The 23,075-nt window shown below is 45.0% G+C and overlaps 1 protein-coding gene across 3 annotated transcripts in view; it reads left to right on the forward strand.

Moving 5' to 3' along the window:
- Positions 1–23,075, forward strand: part of pdlim1 (PDZ and LIM domain 1 (elfin)) — a 91,425-nt gene that overhangs the window by 54,325 nt on the left and 14,025 nt on the right. For all 3 annotated transcript variants that reach the window (XM_043678696.1, XM_043678695.1, XM_043678694.1), the window contains exon 3: positions 7,465–7,549. In XM_043678696.1, the coding sequence (XP_043534631.1) occupies positions 7,465–7,549 (85 nt within the window). The remainder of the gene's footprint in view (positions 1–7,464; positions 7,550–23,075) is intronic.

The raw sequence follows: 23,075 nt of genomic DNA on the forward strand, positions 1-23,075 counted from the left end.
TGGAACTCAGGATTCTCTGGGTGGCATCTTAGACGGGTGTGTGGTGAGATTTGTGGCAGAATCAGATGAGAAATCTAGTGAGGCCCATCTCATCTTTGGGAGCATCTTTTATGCTTTTCACAACAGCGTGGAGAGTTTCTCCTGAGGTAGCAGCAAGTTGCTTCTTAAATGCCTTGTTAATGGCCTAACTCAATTCATTCCCATTTTACCAAACAAACTAGACTGTTGGAAAAAGTGGCATGGTGGATTCAGCCTGTTTATTGCTCCGTGTTGGACACTGGGCACCAACATCTTGGGGCATGCTTTCTGGGCATCAGCTACATACAGTCGTATTATTAGAACATTGACATCTGACAGATGCTAGCGTCTAAGGAGCATCATGGACATCTTTGATCCACTTACATGTCTACATTTCAACACTGCACCTATGATTGTAACGCTGTAGCAAGGACACTGTGTGCTCAGGGACTGCACCTAGCTCGTGGACTGGACCAAGTTGGATTCTTCGCTTACTTCCCGAGTGCTCACTCACTCTGAGCCTACTTCTCAGATCCCCTGCCTTATACTGCCCAACCCCAGCCAGCCAGGGGCAACAGGTTCACATTGCTTCTGTCTCTTATTGCTGTTTGGCACAGACCGTAGGCTTATCGTGGTTGTCAGCAGGCCTCAGTCATGTCAAGGTGGGTGTGGCCTTCACTCAGAGTGACCCAGCCCAGTTATTCAAGGGCCATGTCTGACACCATTCCAGGGACTTGGACACAAACAGACAGTTGAGGAGCTATGAGTCGAGATTCTCTTCATAGGAGTGGTAAGGGGCAGAATAATGGGCAGCCCACCACCTGCCTTGATACTTGCTGGCCTGTTGTGGGCTCCTTCTCTCCTGGACTGAGAGAGAGGCAGACATTACAGGAGAGGAAGGTTAGTGGCACAGCTGTTACTGTAGGTGCAGGGTGGGAAGGGGGTGTCTTGGATGAGTGCGTGGGCAGTATAAGAGGGCATTGAGGGTTAGTGATGTCAGAGGTTGGAGTGGGTGGAAGTGACAGAGGGAAGAGGTTGTGGGCAGTATTGAGGATGGTAGAGCGTGAGCCTTGGTGGGAGGTTGGTACAGCAACAGGCACAGAGTGAGTGTGAGGTATCAGAGAGATGATGGTGCCACTCATACTGGAGAAGTGAAGAAGGTCACTGACTGAGTAAAGATGTCAGATCTCCTTTCCTATTGGTCATTTGTAAATTACATGGGATTTTAAAACAATCACAGATAGTTATCATGGTCGCTATTGTTGATTGACATCTGTGTGAGAGGGTAGACATGACATTGGCACAATACTATCTGAAAGAAGGCACATCCAACAGTGCAACACTCCTCCATAATTTACAGGAGTATTAGTTTGCACTTTATTCATAAAACACTTCAGTAATCAGTTATAGTTTGCAAAGGACCTTAGGAATCTCTCTTCACAGGTTACATATGGGGCCCCATTCTGAAAGTATTCTGGAAAGCAAGGAGGCAGGTCTACAGTCAATACAGGAATCGGTCCATTCTGTCACCATCTGTCCTTTCTACATTGCACTCACGTATCCATTTTAACATTCATACTTCATGCATTTATAGAGTCATGGAGATGTACAGCCTGGAAACAGACTCTTCAGTCCAACTCATCTATGCTGACCAGATATCGCAATGTAATCTAGTCCCACCTGCCAGCACCCAGCCCATATCCCACCAAACCCTTTCTATTCATATACCCATCCTGGTGCTTTTTAAATGTTGCAATTGTACCAGCCTCTACCACTTCCTCTGGCACCTCATTCCATACATGCACCATTCTCTGTGTGGAAAAGTTGCCCCTTACGTCCCTTTTATATCTTTCCCCTCTCACTCTCAACCTATGCCCTCTAGTTCTGGACTCTCCCACCCCAGGAAAAAGACTTTGTCTATTTATTGTATCAATGCTCCTCATGATTTTATAAACCTCGATAAAGTCACCCCTCAGCCTCTGATGTTCCAGGGAAAACAGCCCCAGCCTATTCAGCCTCTCCCTGTAGCTCAGATCCTTCAACCCTGGCAACATCCTTGTAAATCTTTTCTGAACCCTTTCAAGTTTCACAACATCTTTCCAATAGGAAGGAGACCAGAACTGCACGCAATATTCCAACGGTGGCCTAACCAATGTCTTGTACAGCCGCAACATGACCTCCCAACTCCTGTACTCAATACTCTGACCAATAAAGAAAAGCATACCAAACGCCTTCTTCACTATCCTATCTACCTGTGACACTACTTTCAAAGAGCTATGAACCTGCACTCCAAGGTCTCTTTGTTCAGCAACACTCCCTAGGACCTTACCATTAAGTGTATAAGTCCTGCTAAGATTTGTTTTCCCAAAATGCAGCACCTTGCATTAATCTGAATTAAACTCCATCTGCCACTTGTCAGCCCATTGGCCCATCTGATCAAGATCCTGTTGTAATCTGAAGTAGCCTTCTTCACTGTCCACTACACCTCCCAATTTTGGTGTCATCTGCAAACTTACTAACTATACTCTTCTGCTCACATCCAAATCATTTATATAAATGACGAAAATCAGTAATTATGTAAATTATTTAAATCAGTAATTGATTGAAGAGCTTCCTTATGCCAGTGCCAAAAGAATATGATTCCACACTAATCTGGAAGACATGTCTCTGTCTGTATCAATGGTGCTGAGGTGGAGATGATTGAGAATTCAAGTTCCTAGGAGTAAAAATCACCAATGATCTATCCTGATCCATCCACATCAATGCTCCGGTCAAGAAAGCACACCAAGGCCTCTTCCTGAGGAGTCTAAGCAAATTTGGCATGTCTTCAATGACTTGCACCAATTTTTATAGATGCACCATAGAAAGCGTCCCATCCAGTTGCGTCAAAGCTTGGGATGGCAATTGTTCTGCTCACGACCACAAGAAATTCGAGTTGTGAATGCAACACAGTCTATAGCAAAAACCAGCCATCCCAACCATTGACCCTGTATACACTTTCTGCTGTCTTGGGGAAGCAGCCAACATAATCAAAGACCTCTCCCACCCTGGTTATACTCCCTTCCACTGTCTTCCATCGCGCAAAAGATACAAAACTTTGAAAACACATTCCAACAGATTTACGAACAGCTTCTTCTCCGCTGTTATCATATTTAAGAATGGGAGACAGTGAGGTCTGCAGATGCTGGAGATCAGAGTTGAGAGTGTGTTGCTGGAAAAGCACAGCAGGTCAGGCAGCATCCGAGGAGCGGGAAAATCGACGTTTCCTGCTCCTCAGATGCTGTCAGACCTGCTGTGCTTTTCCAGCAACACACTCTCAATACTTATGAATGGATCTCTCATATGTTAGAGTTGATCTTTCTCTGCCCCTTCTCTGTCGCTGTAACACTATATCTGCATTCTCTTCTATTTACGCTGATGTGTTTATGTAAGGAGGCTCAGTGGTTAGCACTGCTGCCTTACAGTACCAGGATCCTAGGTTCAATTCCAGCCTTGGGCGACTGTCTGTGTGGAGTTTACACATTCTCCCCGTGTCTGCATGGGTTTTCTCCGGGTGCTCCAGTTTCCTCCCACAGTCATGTGCAGGCCAGGTGAATTGGCCGTGCTAAATTGCCCGTAGTGTTAGGTGCATTAGAGGGGGTTGGGTTGCTCTTCGGAGGGTCGGTGTGGACTTGTTGGGCCGAAGGGCCTGTTTCCACACTGTAGGGAATCTAATCTAAGCCTTTCCTATTGATATTCCCATCCAGACACCTTTTAAATGTTGGAATTGTACCAGCCTCAACCACTTCCTCTGGCAGCTCGTTCCATATACGCACTGCCCTCTGCCTGAAAAGGTTGTCCCTTATGTCCCTTTTATATCTTTCCCCTCTGACCTTAAACCTAAGCCCTCTAGTTATGGAGGAGCTCAGCACCTCAGTGCAAAAGATAAGGCTGATGCATTTGCAGCAACCTTTGGCCAGAAGTGCTGAGTGGATGATTCATCTTGGCCTCCTCCAATCTACAGCCAATTCAATACACTCCATGTATTATCAAGAAACGGTTGGCGACACTCGATACTGAATAGGTTATGGGCCCTGACAACGTTCCAGCAATAGTGTCACAGAGTCATACAGAACAAGAAACAGACCCTTCGGCCCAACCAGTTTATGCCGACGATAATCCCAAACTAAACTAGCCCCACCTGCCTGTTCATGGCCCATATCGCTCCAAACATTTTTCTTTTTAGATTACTTACAGTGTGGAAACAGGCCCTTCGGCCCAACAAGTCCACACCAACCCGCCGAAGCGCAACCCACCCAGACCCATTCCCCTACATTTACCCCTGCCCCTAATACTACGGGCAATTTAACATGGCCAATTCACCTAACCTGCACAGTTTTAGACTGTGGGAAGAAACCGGAGCACCCGGAGGAAACCCACGCAGACAGGCAAACTCACACAGTCAGTCGCCTGAGGTGGGAATTGAACCCAGGTCTCTAGCGCTGTGAGGCAGCAGTGCTAACCACTGTACTTCTCTTTTAAATTGTACTGAATCCACTGCTTCCTCTGGAAGTTCATTCCTCACATGAGCCACTCTCTATAAAAAATAAGGCAACGCATGCCATTTTTAAATCTTTCTCCTCTCACCTTAAAAATATGTCCCCTAGTCTTGAATTACCCCATTTAGGGAAAGGACACCTTATATTCATGTTATCTAAAAGTTTTATTATTTTATAAACCTGTATAAGGTCACCTCTCAACCTCCTATGCTCTAGTGCAAAATGACCCGGGGGAAAGTGAGGACTGCAGATGCTGGAGATCAGAGTTGAGAGTGTGGTGCTGGAAAAGCACAGCATCTGAGGAACAGGAGAGTCGGTGTTTTGGGCAAGAGCCTTTCAGCAAGGCCGCGTGTGCCCGAGTGTAGGATCAAGGAGCCCTAGCAAAACTTGAATCAATGGGGATCAGGGAGCAAATTCTCTACAGGTTGGAGTCATACCAGGCACGTAGGAAGATGGTTGTGGTTGTTGAAGGTCAGTCACCTCAGCTCCAGGATATCTCTGCAGGGGTTTCTCGGGGTGGTGTCTGAGGCCCAACTTTCTTCAGCTGCTGCATCAGTGGCCTTTCCTCTATCATTCCTGACGAAAGAATCTTGCCCGAAATGGAGATTCTCCTGCTCCTCGGATGCTGCCTGACCTGCTTTGCTTTTCCAGCACCTCACTCTCGACGCTGTAAAAAGTCCCAGCCTATCCAGACTCTCCTTATAACTCAAACCCTCTATTCCTGGCAATATTGTGGCCTTTCTGTTCTACAACACTACCCAAGACCTTACTTTTAATTGTATAAGTCTTACCTTTGTTTGTTTTACCAAAGTGTAATACCTTGCATTTATCCAAATTAAACTTCAACTGCCACTCTTCAATCTATTCACCCAATTGATCAAGATCTCTTTGTAATCTTAGTAAAGATTAGTGCTGAGGACTTGTATTAGAACTTGCTGCTCCCCTAGCCAAGCTGTCCCAGTACAGTTACAACACTAGCATTGACCTGACAATGTGGAAGATTGCCCAGGTTTGCCCTGTATATTAAACAAAATGCAGGACAAATCCAACCCAGTCAATTATTGCTCATCAGTCTACCTTTGACCATCAGTAGAATAATGGAAGGTGTTATCAACAGTGCTATGAAGCAGCAGCTGCTCAGCAATAACCTGCTCAATGATGCCCCGTTTGGGTTCCACCCAGCTCCTGACCTCATTACAGCTTTGGTTCAAACGTGAACAAAAGAGCTGAATTCCAGAGGGGAGCTGAGAGTGACAAGTGTAGGATCAAGGAGCCCTAGCAAAACTAGAATCAATGGGTATCGGGGGCAAATTCTCTGCAGCTTGGAGTCATACCAGGCACGTAGGAAGATGGTTGTGGTGGTTGAAGATCAGTCATCTCAGCTCCAGGATATCTCTGCAGACCTTTCTCAGGGTGGTGTCCTAGGCCCAATTATCTTCAGCTGATTCATCAATGACCTTCCCTCCATCAGGTAAGAAGTGGGGATGTTCACGGATGGTTGCATAATGTTCAGTGCCATTCGTGACTCCTCAAGCACTGAACATCTGGGCAACATCCAGGCTTGGGCTAACAAGTGGCAAGTAACATTCGCACCACACAAATGCCAGGCAATGACAATCACCAATAAGAGACAATCTAACCACCACTCCTTGACATTCAATGGTGTTACCATCACTGAACCCCCTACTATCAACAGTGTGGGGAATATCATTGACCAGAAACTCAACTGGACTTGCCACCTAAATATAGTGGTTACAAGAATAGGTCAAAGCTTAGAAATACTGTGGGAGTAACTCATCTCCTGAACACTTCAAAAACTGTCGATTATCTACATGGCACAAATTAGGGGTCATGATGTGGACTGGCGAGGACAAAGTTAAAAATCACACGACACCAGGTTATAGTCCAACAGGTTTATTTGGAAGCACTGGGATGTGAGAGAAGAAACATTTTTGTAATGCAGCATGTTGGCTCAGTGGTCAGCACCGCTGCCTTGCAGCGTCAAGGATCTGGGTTCGATTCTAGCCTCGGGCGGCTGCGTGAACGCTGTTCTCCCTGTGTCTGTGTGGGTTTCCTGTGGGTGCTTTGGTTTCCTCCCACAATCCAAAGATGTGCTGGTTAGGTGAATTGCCCATAGTGTTCAGGGATGTGTAGGTTCGGTGCGCTAGTCAGGGATAAATATAGGGTAGGAGAAAGGGTCTGGGTGGGATACTCTTCAGAAGGTGGGTGCGGACTTGTTGGGCCCAAGGGCCCGTTTCCACACTGAAGGGATTCTAATGTATGGGTACAAGAAGGACAGTGAAGAATCATGTGACCCCTCATGGCCACTTCAAGGGAGTTGTGGGTAGAGATGTGAAGCTTTTAGCGAGTGCCTTAAGGAGCACAATTGGACTTATCAGGAGGTGCAGAAGTCTTTGTAGTCCCATACTCCCTTCTCGACCCCCTCTAACCCTCTTGAAAATTAAGACCATTCAGAATGGAGGTAAGACATTGACGAGCGTAATGCAATTGTCATTGTTTCAGAATATCTGCCTTTGTTACTGATTCAGGCTGCAAGAGTTCAGCACTCTCTGTTTCACTGTCCAAATATTCTCCTGTACGGAACCAAATCAATCGGGCCTGGGTGACCTGGTAAAGTACCAACAACATGCACTGCTCTTGTTTATAAAGAAACTGAAACACAGTTGGACATCACAAAGGACTTTATAGCAACAAAATTTCACCTTGAGCCACGCACGGCGATATTAAGACAACTGATCAAAATTAGGTCAAAGAGAGTTTTAAAGGAGGGAAGAGAGAGAATGAGGCGGAGAGGTTTGGGGAGAATATTTCACAGCTTACAGCTGTGTGAATTTGATTGTTTTGTGTAAAATTGAATAATTAGTACAGTGTCCTTTCCTTTTGATAGGTCTGAATCCAAAATCTGGTCACCTCTGTCTAATGAGGAAGGAAAGCAACATGCATATAAGATGAACTTGGCATCTGAACAACAGGTAAAGACATTTTTTCATATTTGTTTGTGGGATGTGGATAAATGCGAGGTATTGCATTGCAAACAAGGACATGACTTCTACAGTTAAAAGTAGGGTCGTGGGTATTGTTGTAGGACACAGAGACCCAGGGGTTCAGGTACATAACTCTCAGAAGTTTGCATCTCATATAGACAGGGTGTTTAAGAAGGCATTTAGCACGCTTACCTTCATTGCATAGACCTTTAAATATAGGAGTTGGGATGTCATGTTGAGATTGCACAGGATGTTGGTGAGACCTCTTCTGGAATACTGTATGCAGTTCTGGTTGCCCTTCTATAGGAAGGATATTATTAAACTGGAGAGGGTTCCGGAAAGGTTTACCAGGATGTTGCTGGGACTGGAGGAGTTGAGTTATAAAGAGAGGCTGGACAGACTGGGATTTTTTTCACTGGAGCCTAGGAGTTTGAGGGGTGAACCATTATAAAGGTTTATAAAATAATGAGGGGTGTAGATAAGGTGAATAGCAAATGTCTTTTCCCTAGTGTGGGGAGTTCATAATTAGGGGGCATGTTTTTAAGATGAGAGGAGAGAGTTTTAAAAAGGACATGAGGGCGACGTTTTTACACAGAAAGTGGCTTGTGTGTGAAATGAACTGCTGCAGGAAGTGGTGGAGGTGAATACAGTTACATTGTTTAAAATACATTTGGATAAGTACCTGATTAGGAAAGGTTTAAAGGGATATGGGCTCGGAGCAGGCAGGTGGGACTGGTTGAGCTTGGGAACATGGTCAGCTTTGATTAGTTTGATTGAAGGGTCTGTCTCCAGCCCTGTATGACTGGTATGACACGCGCAAGTTGCTTATTGCAAGATTCAACTTCCTTGAAGTATGTGTAGGGAGGCACTTCATGCAAATGCTTCAATGATTTAAATACTTACATAGCTGTCCAAGCTGTCCATTCTGGTATTTATGCTACACTCCAGCTCTATCTATCCTTTCTCATCTAAAGCCCTCTTTTCCCTTTGGTCTCATATTTTTGTCTAACATTCCCTAAAATTTGGAGGTGCTGGCGTTGGACTGGGGTGGACAAAGTTAAGAATCGCACAAGGTTATAGTCCAACAGGTTTAATTGGAAGCTCTAGCTTTTGGAGCGTTCCTCCTTCATCAGGTGGTTGAGGGAGCGGTGCTGTGAAAGCTAGTGTGCTTCCAAATAAACCTGTTGGTCTACAACCTGATGTTGTGTGATTTTTTAACTTTCTCCCTGAAAATATATGTGCGCTGTTCTGTACTCTCTTCCCGCGACAGGGAATTGTAAATTCTCATAATGCACTGGATTAAGGAAAGTCATTTCTGTTGAATTCTTCAGTTGGATTTCATGCTGAACTATCTTATGTTGATGGCCTCCTTGGTGATCGTCCCCAGGAGCAATCAGTTGCCTATGTCAAGCTAGCACCTAACCAGCTCGACATGTGGCCTGTTTGGGGACATTGTATTCTTGTCAATTACTGCCTTTTGAGTTGGGAAGGCAAACTGATGACAGGACCGGTGATAGGCCAGAGATTGTAATGCCTAAATCTAGAAAAAACAATTTAAGGACGTGCATTTATGTGGCACCTGTAGCATCCCCAGAAGGTCCAAAGCGCTTTATAAGCACTTGATCAATTGGCTGTCAGATCAGGTGCTGTCAGGAACACCTGATCTTTATTCGCCTTCCTTCCAGGTGAGATTGGAAACACTATCACAGAGGAAACACAACTGCACAGCAAGCTCCCACAAAGAAGATTGCAATAAATCATGTTCAGACAGTGTCAGCTGTGAGAAAGCACTGGCCGTGACACCAAACGTTCTCCCTTACTTTCTTCAGAGTGTCATATCGTTTTCTACATCCACCCGAACCTGCGGACGCAGGCTTGGGTTTAAGGGACCAGTGGAGGATGTTATATCTCGCAGAGCAACATTCCCTCAGACTGATGTGCCCACTCTCCCTGGGCACTGGAATGTGCCAGTCCCCGTTGCCAGAGAAATGGAAACCCAGTGGGTGACTGTGCTGAGGCTCGGGAGCAGAGGTATTTTAGCCATTTTGGTGAATCAAGGTGGGTGTGGAGGTTGGGCAGATTGATTGTATAGCATGGGCCATGTTTAGACCACCCCCACTGCTGCCTGTGCTTCCAGCCTGTCCCGTGAGGAGCATGTGGGTGATCAGCTGTTTGGGCTGGTACATGTTTGAAAGTGTTTCCAGTCCTGTTCTGAGTGTTGTCAGTGTCTAAACATTTCTCAGCTCAATCCCGATGCAGGCAGTTGTTTGGTGGTGTTTGCGAACTGTTTCCCTGGAAACATAATAGGAGGGTGCAACCTCTTATAGAGAGCTGATGCAATTCTCAGTTTTGGATTAAAGTGGAGACTGGACTCGACGTTAACAATTGCTGAGCTGCTGCAGCTGAACCCACCAGTCGCTCATCGTCACTCTATTTGTCCTGCTTCCAAAAGCCCTTCGTATTTCTTGTTATGAACTTCAACAACGACCCATTTTCCTTCACATTAGCGGAGGTTCGCCCAGCCTCCCTGCACTAAAGACTGGTAGGGGAGTCCGAAACTAGAGGGCAAAGGTTTAAGGTGAGAGGGGAAGGATTTAAAGGGGACTTGAAGGGAAACTTTTTCACGCAGAGGGTGGTGCATGCATGGAACGAGCTGCTTGGGGAATTGGTGAAGGCTGGTATAATTGCAACATTTAAAAGATATTTGGACATTTACATGGATAGGAAAGGTTTAGAAGGATATGGGCCAAACGCTGGCAAATGGGACTAGTTTAGGTTAGATTAGATTAGATTCCCTACAGTGTGGAAACAGGCCCTTTGGCCCAACCAGTCCACACCGACTCTCCGAAGAGTAACCCACCCAGACCCATTTCCCTCTGACTAATGCACCTAACACTACGGGCAATTTAGCGTGGCCAATTCACCTGACCTGCACATCTTTGGAGTGTGGGAGGAAACCGGAGCACCCGGAGGAAACCCACGCAGACGTGGGGAGAATGTGCAAACTCCACACAGTCAGTCGCCTGAGGCAGGAATCGAACCTGGGACCATGGCGCTGTGAGGCAGCAGTGCTAACCACTGTGCCATCGTGCCACCCACTAGTTCAGGAAACTTGGTCAGCATGGACGAGTTGGGCCGAAGGACCTGTAAGATTGCTGTGCTTTCCAATAGTGTCAATCTCTCTTCCTCCCGGCCCTTCCAACATTGGAATGAAACAGTGACAGAGCTGGGATATGTTATCCCAGTAGTGATTTTGTGGGCTGCGACAAGGACTTGGGCAGGCTGGACTGCAGGGCCTTTTTCCTCTATGACTCAATGAGCTTCTTGATAGCCCTAAACTGAAGGCGGCATTGAAAGCTGCGAAGAGCTGGAGATAGCCATCACAATCTCTCAAATGTATTCCACTTGTTTTGTCAAGAATTTGGGACAGCTTTAAATTTTGTCTGTGTAATCTTGTTGTAACCTTGACTACTAAAGGGAGAACTGATGAAGGCCAAAGGTGTGAGGGAACTGAACAAGGTTGGTTCAGTGTGACCGTGCCCATGCGTGTTTTGACTGGACAGGGGCAGGGGGATCATTTCAAAGAATTTGGCTGTCCAGCCCACACCTGCTCACTCCTATAAAAGAGACAGAGCAAAGTCAGCAGTTTCATATTCTTTATTTGTAAATCATTATTTATAATTAAATACTCCCAGGCCAACTGAACTTTAAAGAATCTCACTCAACACCAGTATTGCCCAGTGTATGCCATTGGTGTGGGCAGATGAGAGTGGGCGTCTCGTCTCAGTTTCATTTTCATTTTTCATTTGTCTCATCTTGGTCCACTCGCTTATCGATATTTTTTGTAGCCTCCTTTGTCCTCTTCACAACTTTCCTACCTTGTTTTATGTCACCAGCAATTTTAGTAACCATTCCTTCCATCCCTTCATCCAGTGACATAAATCGGTCACAGTCAACTGATCGCTGTGCTACAACTTACATCTTGCCAGATTGAGAAAAGACCCAATTACTCTTACTCTCTATTTCCTGTTTGCCAGCCAGTTTTTTTAATCCATGCCAATGTGTTGCACCGTGAGCTTTTATTTTCTGCAATTACCTTTAATGCGCCTTCTGGAAATCTGAATATAGTATATCCACTGGTTCCCTTTATCTACAGCATGTGTTACCTCTTCAAATAACTCCAATATGTTGGTTAAACCTAATTTGTCTTTTCTAAAACAATCTCCATACTGCCCAAATTCTTACCTTGACCGCATCCGAAAGCCCTGCTCTAACTGTTTGATAGAGGCAGATGGTGGCTCAGTGGTTAGCACTGCTGCCTCGCAACACCAGGGTCCCAGGTTTGATTCCAGCCTCAGGGAATTGTCTGTGTGGAGTTTGCACAATCTCCCTGTGTCTGCGTGGGTTTTCTCCGGGTGTTCCGGTTTCCTCCCACACTCCAAAGATGTGCAGGTCAGCTGAATTGGCCATGCTAAGTTGCCCATCATGTTAGGTGCATTAGTCAGAGGGAAATGGGTCTGGGTGGGTTACTCTTCGGAGGGTCTGTGTGGACTTGTTGGGCCGAAGGGCCTGTTTCCACACTGTAGGGGATCTAATCTAATAGGATAGCGACAAAATTGTGGTAGTCTATTTAGTGACCCTTTCAAACCAGGCCTTAGTTCAAGCTAACAACCATATCAGTATTTATGATTATAATCTACACTTTAGAATAAATCAATGAGAGTCTAATTACCAGGAATGAAGGATCAGGCTGAGGATATTAAGAATGTGATTCTTTTGAAAGGGTAGGGATGCAGAGGGGCTGTTTATTCTTTTGTTTGGGGTGGGGGGTCAGTTTAATTCAGTTGGGTGGATGATTGGTAAACAAAACAATATGATGCCAACAACGTGGGTTCAAATCCCATCACTGGCTCAGGTTCCATGAAGGACTCTCCTTCTCAACCCCCCCGCCTTGCCTGAGGTATGGTGGCCTTCAGGCTAAATCACCACCGGCCATCTCTCTCTGAAGAGAGAGCAGCCCCCTATGGGCTGGTAAGATTATTCCTGAAATGTTGATTCTCCTGTTCCCTGGATGCTGCCTGACCTGCTGCGCTTTTCCAGCAACACGTTTTTCAGCTCTGATCTCCAGCATCCTGCAGTCCTCACTTTCTCCTGGTAAGATTATGGCAACTTGACTTGATTGTCCTTTTTAAGATATTGGCATCACTGGTAAGGCAAACATTACCCTCACTTGAAGAGCTTGCTGGGCCTTTTCAGAGGCCAGTCAGGAGTAAACCCACATTACTGTCACATGTAGTCCAGACCAGGTTAAAACAGCAGATTTCCTGACTTGCCAAAGGCAAAACTTATAAGCTTTTACAAAGCAAACTACCAATGGCTTGAAGTTGCTGATTAATTAGTGGAACCTAGATTCCATGGTGGGATTTGAATCCATATTCTCAAACAATGTGTCTGGGACATTAAACTAGTGACATTACCGCTAATAAATCAAATAGGAAATTATGGAGAAACCCTTTTGCTGAGAGAGAACATATGGAATACATAAGGGGCAGACCATAAGATGAAGATAAGTTATTTCCACAGTCTGTGAATTAGGGCCAAACTGTCAGGAAAGAAGTTAAGAAGCACTCCTATATACAACTGGTAGGACATGTTTGGAATCTCTTCCACAAATGGCAGCAGGTATTGGGTCACTTGTTAATTTTAAATCTGAGTTAGATAAATTTTTATTAAGCGTAGGTATAGTGGGATGTGGGCCTAAGGCAGGTACATGGAGTTTGGCCACAGATCAGCCATGAACTGATTGAAGGATGGGACAGGCGTGAGGGGGCCGAATGACCTCCTGTTCCTATGTTCGGATATTTAGAAGGAAGCGAGGTAAACGCAGGAGTGGAAAGACAGTCAAGATTATTTAGATTTAGATTTAGATTTTAGATTTAGATTCCCTACAGCGTGGAAACAGGCCCTTCGGCCCAACAAGTCCACCCCGACCCACCGAAGCGCAACCCACCCAGACCCATTCCCCTACATTTTACCCCTGCACCTAACACTACTGGCAATTTAGCATGGCCAATTCACCTAACCTGCACATCTTTGGACTGTGGGAGGAAACCGGAGCACTCAGAGGAAACCCACGCAGACACGGGGAGAATGTGCAAACTCCACACAGTCTTGCGATAGGCTTGGTGAAGGTTTCAGGAAGTTTGTGTGGAAAAAAAATATGGACCTATTGTTTGAGTGACCAGTGTTTGTCTTGTCAGTTCTATGTAAATTGAATCTACGTTTTCCCATCTCTGCGGACCATGTCACTTTAATTTTTCCAGAAACTCTGCAATTTATTTTTTATTCCATATGATCAAAGTCTAAATCAGCTCACTCTTGCTGTGTGGGTTATACATTTGTGTGGTTCTGTGTAACCAGAATGATCCTGCAATACATTCAGTATGAAAAGAATTACCTTTACTTTGTTACTGATTGCTGTGAGTTTGCTCTTGGGTTTCCTCAGTTAGAAAAGGCAATAAAGCATGGACAGTGGGCTCCACCTAGTGTCTATTTTAGAATGGTGCAGCTGGACAAGGTGTACCAATGGTGGCCTCCACAATTGAACAGTCTTTTGTTTCAAATTTCCACAATTATTCTTCTCAGTTAAAACAGAAGCCTAATTTTGCAGCAGCATTTTTTTTTAGAACTTTCCTGAACCAAAGCTTCACTTTGCTTCACCAATACAGAATCTCAGTTCAGCGTTGTCAGAGTTTAAATACGTCTGCATGAAAAAGTTGCCCCTTAGGTCCCTTTTAAAGCTTTCCCCACAGACTTAAACATTGTTGAACAAGAGACATGAGTCAACATTTTTCGTCTCCCACTCTCGTCTGGACTGAACTGCAAGAAAATGAGTTTTATAAAGGGAACGACAATTAAACAACAAGGGAAGCAGATTGGGACCAAGTATAGCAGGAACTGGGCGGCACGGTGGCACAGTGGTTAGCACTGCTGCCTCACAGCGCCAGAGACCCGGGTTCAATTCCTGCCTCAGGCGACTGACTGTGTGGAGTTTGCACGTTCTCCCCGTGTCTGCGTGGGTTTCCTCCGGGTGCTCCGGTTTCCTCCCACAGTCCAAAGATGTGCAGGTCAGGTGAATTGGCCATGCTAAATTGCCCGTAGTGTTAGGTAAGGGGTAAATGTAGGGGTATGGGTGGGTTGCACTTCGGCGGGTCGGTGTGGATTTGTTGGGCCGAAGGGCCTGTATCCACGCTGTAATGTAATCTAATCTAATCTAAACTGTGAACTGTTCTTGGACATGCCTGGTCATGCATGACAGTTAACAGTCCCTTCTAATCCTTCATGTCAACCATTATCCAATCAATCAACACCCATTATTCTTGCTGAATAAATTGTTGTTTCCTTTTGAAACTTGCTTTTCTTGCAGTTCAGTTCTGATGAGTGTGAGACATAAAACGTCAAATTCATATCTTTTCAAAAAAAATCACATAATACCAGGTTATAGTCCAACAGGTTTAATTGGAAGCACTAGCTTTCGGAGCACTGCTCCTTCATCAGGTGGTTGTGGAGTACATAATTGTAGGACACAGAATTTATAGCAAACATTTATAGTGTGATGTAACTGAAACTATACTGAAATTAGAATAAGTCTAAACATTATGGCACAGACAGCAGCACACAGGGGGCTAACACCTTCAACACATTATCTGGGCTGACAACAATTGCTAAAGTTCACTTGAGAATGTAACTTGTACAAAACGTTTTGTGATTTACATATAAAAGAAGTGAAATTAACACGGTCATTCTAACAGATGAGAGACTTAACAAACAATCAAGGTATCTTTCAATGGATAATTTCAGTTACATCACACTGTAAACTTTTGCTATAAATTCTGAGTCTTACAATTGTGTCCTCCACAACCACCTGGCGAAGGAGCGTCGCTCCGAAAGCTAGTGCTTCCAATTAAACCTGTTGGACTATAACCTGGTGTTGTGTGATTTTTAACTTTGTCCACCCCAGTCCAACACCGGCATCTCCAAATCATTCATATCTTTTCACAGCAATTTTTTGTTTCTGTTAATCAATTACTGTCAGAATTGATGCTTCTACACTCCATGTGGAAACAATTGGATGCCATTTTGTTTTGGAAAGGGGAGAGAGCCACAATGTAACTAAATGCTTCGGAAGTTGTATCCTTTCAATGTAGTTCAATGTAGCTAAGTGTGAGGTGATTCACTTTGGTAAGAGTAATAAAAAGATGGGGTACTGGGCTAACGGTCGGATACTTGGTAGTGTGGATGAGCAGAGGGATCTAAAATATGAACTACTTTTTACCAGGATGTTGCCTGGTATGGTAGGAAGATTGTATGAGGAAAGGCTGAGGCACTTGGGGTTGTTTTCATTGGAGAAAAGAAGGTTTAGGGTTTACTTGATAGAGGTGTATAAGATGATTAGGGGTTTAGATAGGGTCGACAGTGAGGATCTTTTTCCACGTATGGAGTCAGCTATTATGAGGGGGCATAGCTTTAAATTAAGGGGGTTAGGTATAGGACAGATGTTAGGGGTAGGTTCTTTACTCAGCGAGTCGTGAGTTCATGGAATGCCCTGCCAGTAGCAGTGGTGGACTCTCCCTCATTATGGGCATTTAAGCGGGCATCGAATAGGCATATGGAGGATAGTGGGCTAGTGTAGGTTAGGTGGGCTTGGATCGGCGCAACATTGAGGGCCGAAGGGCCTGTACTGCGCTGTATTCTTCTATGTTCTATGTTCTTTCCATAGATTTGTAGAGGCTGTTGTCCCTGGACGGAGGTCTAAAACATGGTGTGTGTGTGTGGTGTGTGTGTGTGTGTGTGTGTGTGTGTGTGTGTGTGTGTGTGTGTGTGTGTGTGTGTGTGTGTGTGGTTTGCGGCGGGTGAATGTGACAGAACCTCAGGAAGAGGTGTTCCACTATTAAGGACTGATGCCGAGGGGCTGGTGTTGGACTGGGGTGGACAGAGTTGAAAATCACACAACATCAGATTATAGTCCAACAGGTTTATTTGAAAGTACAAGTTTTTGGAGCGCTGCTTCCTCATCAGGCAGCTTCCTGATCAGGCAGCTGCTTCCTCATCAGGCAGCTACCTGACTGAGATAAGGACAAATCTTTCCATTCGGAGAGTTTGGGATCTTTCGAATTCTCCACCCCAGATGGCTTGCGATGCTTTGATATGGAGTATGATCAAAATCCATGTTGACAGAATTTTCAGCACCAAAGGAAGCAGTGGATTTACATAGAACATGGAAGAATACAGCGCAGTACAGGCCCTTTGGCCCTCGATGTTGCGCCGATCCAAGCCCACCTAACCTATACTAACCCACTGTCACAGATCTGTCACAAATCTGTCACAGATTTAGGGACAGGGCAACTCATTGGAGTTGATCTCGAAGATTACACAATATCTTATTGAATGACAGAGCAGCCTCAAGCAGCTGGCCAGCTTCCTCCTCCTCCCATTTCTTATAGCAAGGGGATTGCACATTCGCACGGTCCTGTTTACATTGGCAGACCCCAGACCACTCACTCTGAAACAATCAGCAAACTACTGTCACTAAATGTAGAATTGATAACTGGTTGGAGGAGGGCGTGTTTCCTTGTCCGGGAGAGGGAGAGGGAGAGAGAGAAAGAGAGAGAGAGTATCCTTCAAAAATGTGAGAACCTCACTAGGAAAACTGCAAACATGTGAATTAGAAACAGGAGTAAATATTCAAGCTGCTCCCCCCGCTTCCCGAATCTGCTCTGTGATTTAATAAGATCCGGGCCGATCTGTATCAGCCTGGATTCGATTTTCCTGTTTACCTGCAGTATCCATTGTATCTACCCTCTAACTTAAAAGCATTCAATGACCCTGTCTCCACCACCTGTAGGAACACAGTTCCGAAGACTCATGAACTGGTGAGAGAAAAAGAAATCCTGGTCATTTCTGGCTTAAATGGAAGATTGCTTATGTTTAAATTACTTGCTCTAATCTCACTGGGAGAAGAAATTCCTCCTCATCTCTGCCAGCTAACCTCTGATTCTGAGATGATGTCCTCTGGTCCTTGACTGTCCCATAAGTGGAAACCTCTTCCCATCATCCACCTTACCAGATCCCTTCAGGATCTTATCGTAGGATCATAGAATGTCTACGTTATGGAAACAGGTAATTTAAGTCCATACTGACCCTCTGAAGAGTATTTCTCCTAGATCCAGTTCCCCTCATCCTATCCCTGTAACCCTGCAATCCCCACAGCTATACCAGCCTGCATATCCCTGGACGCTGAGGGAAATTTAGCATGGCCAATCCACCAAATAAGCGACACAGTGGCTCAGCGGTTAGCACTGCTGCCTTACAGCGCCAGGGATCCGAGTTTGATTCCAGCCTTGGGCGACTGTCTGTGTGGAGTTTGCACATTCTCCCCATGTCAGTGTGTGTTTCCTCCAGGTGCTCCAGTTTCCTCCCACACTCCAAAGGTGTGCAGGTTAGGTGGATTGGTCATGCTAAATTGCCCATAGTGTGCAAGGATGTGGAGGTTAGGTGCATTAGTCATTAGGGTAGGAGAATGGGTCTGGGTGGGTTACTCTTTGGAGGGTCAGTTTGGAGGGTCCAACAAGTGTGGACTTGTTGGGCCTGTTTCCACACTGTAGGGATTCTATGATTTATTATGAAACCAGAGAACCTGGGGGAAACTGAAGCAGGTATGGGAAGAATGTGCAAACTCCACACAGACAGTTACCCGAGGGCGGAATTGAACCCAGCTCCATGGCACTGTGAGGCAGAATGTGGTAACAAATGAGTGAACCAATATATTTTATAAATCTCAATGAGATAACTTCTAATTTTTTGATTGATTACAAGCCCAAACTTTCAGCGTAAGACAATCTTCTATGAATTGCTTCTCACATCTGTCATTCTTTCTTAAAAAAGATCAAAACTGTACAAAGTACTCCAGATTCAGTCTTACCCATGCTCTGAAGCAAAACATCCCTATTTTTACGTTCAGTTCTCCTTTAAATAATCCGCAATATTCTAGTTGCCTTTCTCATTACTTGCTGCAACTGCTTACTAATGTTGTGTGATCCTTATACCAGGCCACTCAGATCCCTCTGCCCCTTCGCTGGTACATAAGGGGTCATGGTCTTTAAAAAAAGTCCATGTGGCCTTGTCTGTTGGATGCCAGCTGTCAGAAATGTTGCCTACAAGATGTCATAACTGTTCTATCCTGATTCTATTGTGTTTAAATGAAACCCTGTTTGTTGATGAGACAAAGGCTTCCCCTTCTCACTGTTACCTGCTTTGGGAATGATGGAGCTAACTGGGTTACTGTGAAGCCTCTCTGGGTAACCACCCTCCCAATGCCTCCTGGTTCATAGTCATGCATATAGGCCACCATGCCAAGCAAGCACAGCAACTGCTCATGAAGCAGTAGTCATTTTGGTGTTGATATAAAGACTGTAACACAATGTTGTGCTGTAGGTTTTTGCAATATTTAAACACACACTGATGATTGGGAGACAGTTGTGTTTTGTAATTATGTTACTGGGTCTGTAATGTGGAGATCTGGGAGAATACCTGCGTTCAGAACCCAGCATGGAAACTTGAGAATTGAAATTCAACTAAAACAAAAAGTGGAACTGAAAACTTGGTGTTAGTGGGAGTGGCTATGAAGCAGTCATATTCTTAGTAATAAAGCAAGGATTCAATTCCTCCATTAGGAACATGAAAGTTTGGTCTCTACATGACTCCAGTCCTTATGCTACCATGTTGCCACATTAACAGACCTTTGATTCAATCTGGCAAGCCACTCCATTATATTAAGCAACAGTAATGTTTCATAAAGCTGCTTCATTCTCAATGAATCCCTACAGTGTGAAACAGGCCCCTTGGGTCCACACTGACCCTCCAAAGACCATCCCTGTGATCCTGCATTTCCCATGGCCAATTCACCTATCCTGCACATCTTTGGACCATGGAAGGAAACCAGGTCACCCAGAAGAAACCCACACAGACATGAGGAGAACATGCAAACTCAACACAGACAGTTGCCCAAAGTTGGAATCGAACCTGGGACCCTGGCGCTATGAGGCAGCAGTGCTAACCAATGTGCCACCGTGCTGTGGGAAGTCGGGATACATCATAGTCTTGCCAGCAGTGACCATATCCTGAGGTTTTTGTCTTAAATTTAAGATTGGTTTCCACTTTTGTCCCTTCATGCTTTTAGGGGAGAGGGGGGAGTTGTGTAAAGTTACTGGAGCAGTAGCTAAAATGTCTTGGTTAATGTTTGAGGGACAGGGCAACTGATGGAATTTGACCTCGATTATCAACATCCTGAATGTAAAACTAGCCTCAGAAATGGTGTCAATTATTGTAAAAACTCACCTAGTTCACCAATGTTCTTTAGGGAAGGGAATCTGCCATCCTTACCTGGTCTGGCCTACATGTGACTCCAGACCCACAGCAGTAGGGCTGACAGAAATGACAGAACAGGCCTCTCAGTTCAAGGGCAATTAGGAATAGGCAATAAATAGAGGTGTTGCTCATATCCCAAAGAAGTAATGGTCGGTTAGTTTTGGTTTGACAGGGCAAGGGGGTAGATGAGAATGTATTAAATAATCTGTTTCTCCATAAGCTGCTACTGTGTCACTGCTCACAGCTGGGAATGGCTACTAAGCCCACCATGCTCTCCACTGTATTGTTCGTGACAATTCTTACTTGGATAAGGAACAGGAGGGTAGCCGTTGTTAGCTCCCCAACACCCTGTGGAGAGAGGGATTCAGGAAAGGCAGGATTATTCTAGACACGACGCTGCAGTGCTGTTTGCTTTTGCTGGACGGACAATATTTCAATCTCAGAACTCTTCCCCTTTCCTACTATAATCAATCCTGTTTGGGGATTTTATTACACCCTCTGGAGTAGGTGGGACTTGAACCGAGGCTTCGTGGTGCAGGGGGTAGGGACGCACAGGAGCCCTTCCTCCTCTCCACTGTGTTTGTGAGCTCTTTCAAACAAAAATTGTTTAATTAAGCAAAATGAACTAGTGACAGACCCCTAAAGGTGCTTTGTAACACAAATCAAAAATTCAGCTTCAAACCAATCAAAGTAGTGTTTTATGAGAAGATGTAATACCAATGGGCAAAGATCTGATACATAGTCATGGATCCCATGTGTTCCCTCTTCAGTGCCTGTTCCTTAATGCTTCATTTACAGTCATATTATACTCATCAGAAAACACAAGAATCCTGAACAGTGTCACAATTGGCTCTTAGTCCATTTCACCTGTTTAAAAATCTCTATCCATTAAAAAGTCATAACTTAAACCAAATGCTGAAAGCAAGATAAACTGCAGGGAGCAGCGAGACAGCACCTGGGGTTCTGATCAATTCTCTGTAACTTGTTCCCAGCACCAAGGGGTTCAGTTTCCTGGGAAATAATCACGTGGCTGTTGATAGCCAAAAGACATCTGTAATTGCTAACCGATAACTATCCATAGAGCAATTGACTGCTTGTTACCAGCCCCCAGTCTCCATCTTGTTTCCAGTTTGCAGCCTAATTTTCAATAACTCCTTGCTCAAGCAACTGTTGAACGGGAGTCAAGATTAGAGTGGTATCTTCCCCCCAGCCCTCCCCCCCCTCCCTCATTTATCTCTCCACCCTGGAGGCTCCCTGCCTCATTCCTGGTGAAGGGCTTTTGCCTGAAACGCTGATTTTCCTGCTCCTCGGATGCTGCCTGACCTGCTGTGCTTTTCCAGCACCACCCTGATCTTGACTCCAATCTCCAGCATCTGCAGTACCCACTTTCACCCAACTGTTGAAAGTGTGCCAGCCGTGAGTGTCAAGTTGTTCAAAACATGGAGAGTTGCTTTAAAATGTTGGTTTGAAGGCTGCTCTTTTTCATTTAAAAAGCACAATAAGAAAAATGCACAACAACCTTTACTGTGTCTGATTGAATGCAGGGTATTCCTGCAATGAGTTCACAGAACATAGAACAGTACAGCACAATACAGCCCTTTTGGTCCACAATGTTGTGCTGAGCATTTCCCTTAATCTAACATCAAACTAACCTACACCCCCCCCCACATTTGCTGCCGTCCATGTGCTTGTCCAACAGTCGCTTAAATATCCCTAATGTTTCTGACTCTACTACCACCACTGGCAGTGCATTCCACGCACCCACCACTCTCTGCATAATGACCCTACCTCTGATATCTGCCCGACACCTTCCTCCAGTCACCTTAAAATTATGGCCCGTTGTGAGCCATTTCTGCCCTGGGTAAAAGTCTCTGTCTAGCTACTCTATCGATGCCTCTCATTACCTTGTACACCTCCATCAAGTCACCTCTCTCCCATCCTCTCTCCAGTGTGAAAAGCCCTAGCTCACTCAATCTCTCTTCATAAGACACGCCCTCCAATCTAGGCAGCATCCTGGTAAATCTCCTCTGCCCCCTCTGTAAAGCATCTACATCCTTCCTATAATGAGGTGACCAGAAATGGACACAGTATTCCAAGCCTGGTCTAACCAGGGTTTTACAAAGCTGCAGCAAAACGTCATGGCTCTTAAAGTCAATCCCCCTGTCAATGAAAATAAACACACCATACTCCTTCTTAACAGCCCTATCAACTTGGGTGACAACTTTGAGGGATCTATGTACATTGACCCCAAAATCCCATGGTTCCTCCACACTACCAAGAACCCTGTCTTTAATCCTGTATTCGACAATCCAAAATGAATCACTTTGCATTTATCCAGGTTGAACTCCATCTGCCACTTCTCAGCCCAGCTCTGCATCCTGTCAATGTCTTGTAGCCTGTAACAGCCCTCGATCTATCTACAACACCACTGTCCTTTGTGTCATCAGCAAAGTTACTAACCCACCCTTCCACTTCTTTATCCAAGTCATTTATAAAAACTATAAAGGTCAGAGGCCTATGAACAGATCCCTGTGGGACACCACTGGTCACTGACCTCCAGGCGGAATATTTTCCATTCACTACCACTAGCTGTCTTCTTTCGGCCAGCCAATTCTGTATCCTGACAGACAAATTTCCCTGTATCCCATACCTCCTAACTTTCTGAATGAGCCTACCATGAGGAACCTTATCAAATGCCTTACTGAAATCCATACACACCACATCCACTGCTCGACCTTCGTCAAATCACATCCTCAAATAATTCAATAAGGCTTGTGAGGCATGACCTGCCCCATGCTGACTATCTTTAATCAAACTATCTTTTTCCAAATAGTCATTAATTCTATCTCTCAGAATCCTTTTCAGTACCTTGCTTATCACAGATGCAAGACTGACTGGTCTGTAATTCCCAGGGATTTCCCTCTTCCCTTTCTTGAACAGAGGGACAATATTCGCCTCCCTCCAATCATCCGGTACTACTCCCGTGGAGATCATCGCCAGAGATGCAGCAATCTCATTCTCATTTCCCGTAGTAACCTTGGATATATCTGGTTTGGCCATAGGGATTTATCTATCTTGATGCTTCCAA

This window comes from Chiloscyllium plagiosum, chromosome 38, assembly GCF_004010195.1.
Source record: "Chiloscyllium plagiosum isolate BGI_BamShark_2017 chromosome 38, ASM401019v2, whole genome shotgun sequence".
In the NCBI taxonomy this organism is placed as follows: domain Eukaryota; kingdom Metazoa; phylum Chordata; class Chondrichthyes; order Orectolobiformes; family Hemiscylliidae; genus Chiloscyllium; species Chiloscyllium plagiosum.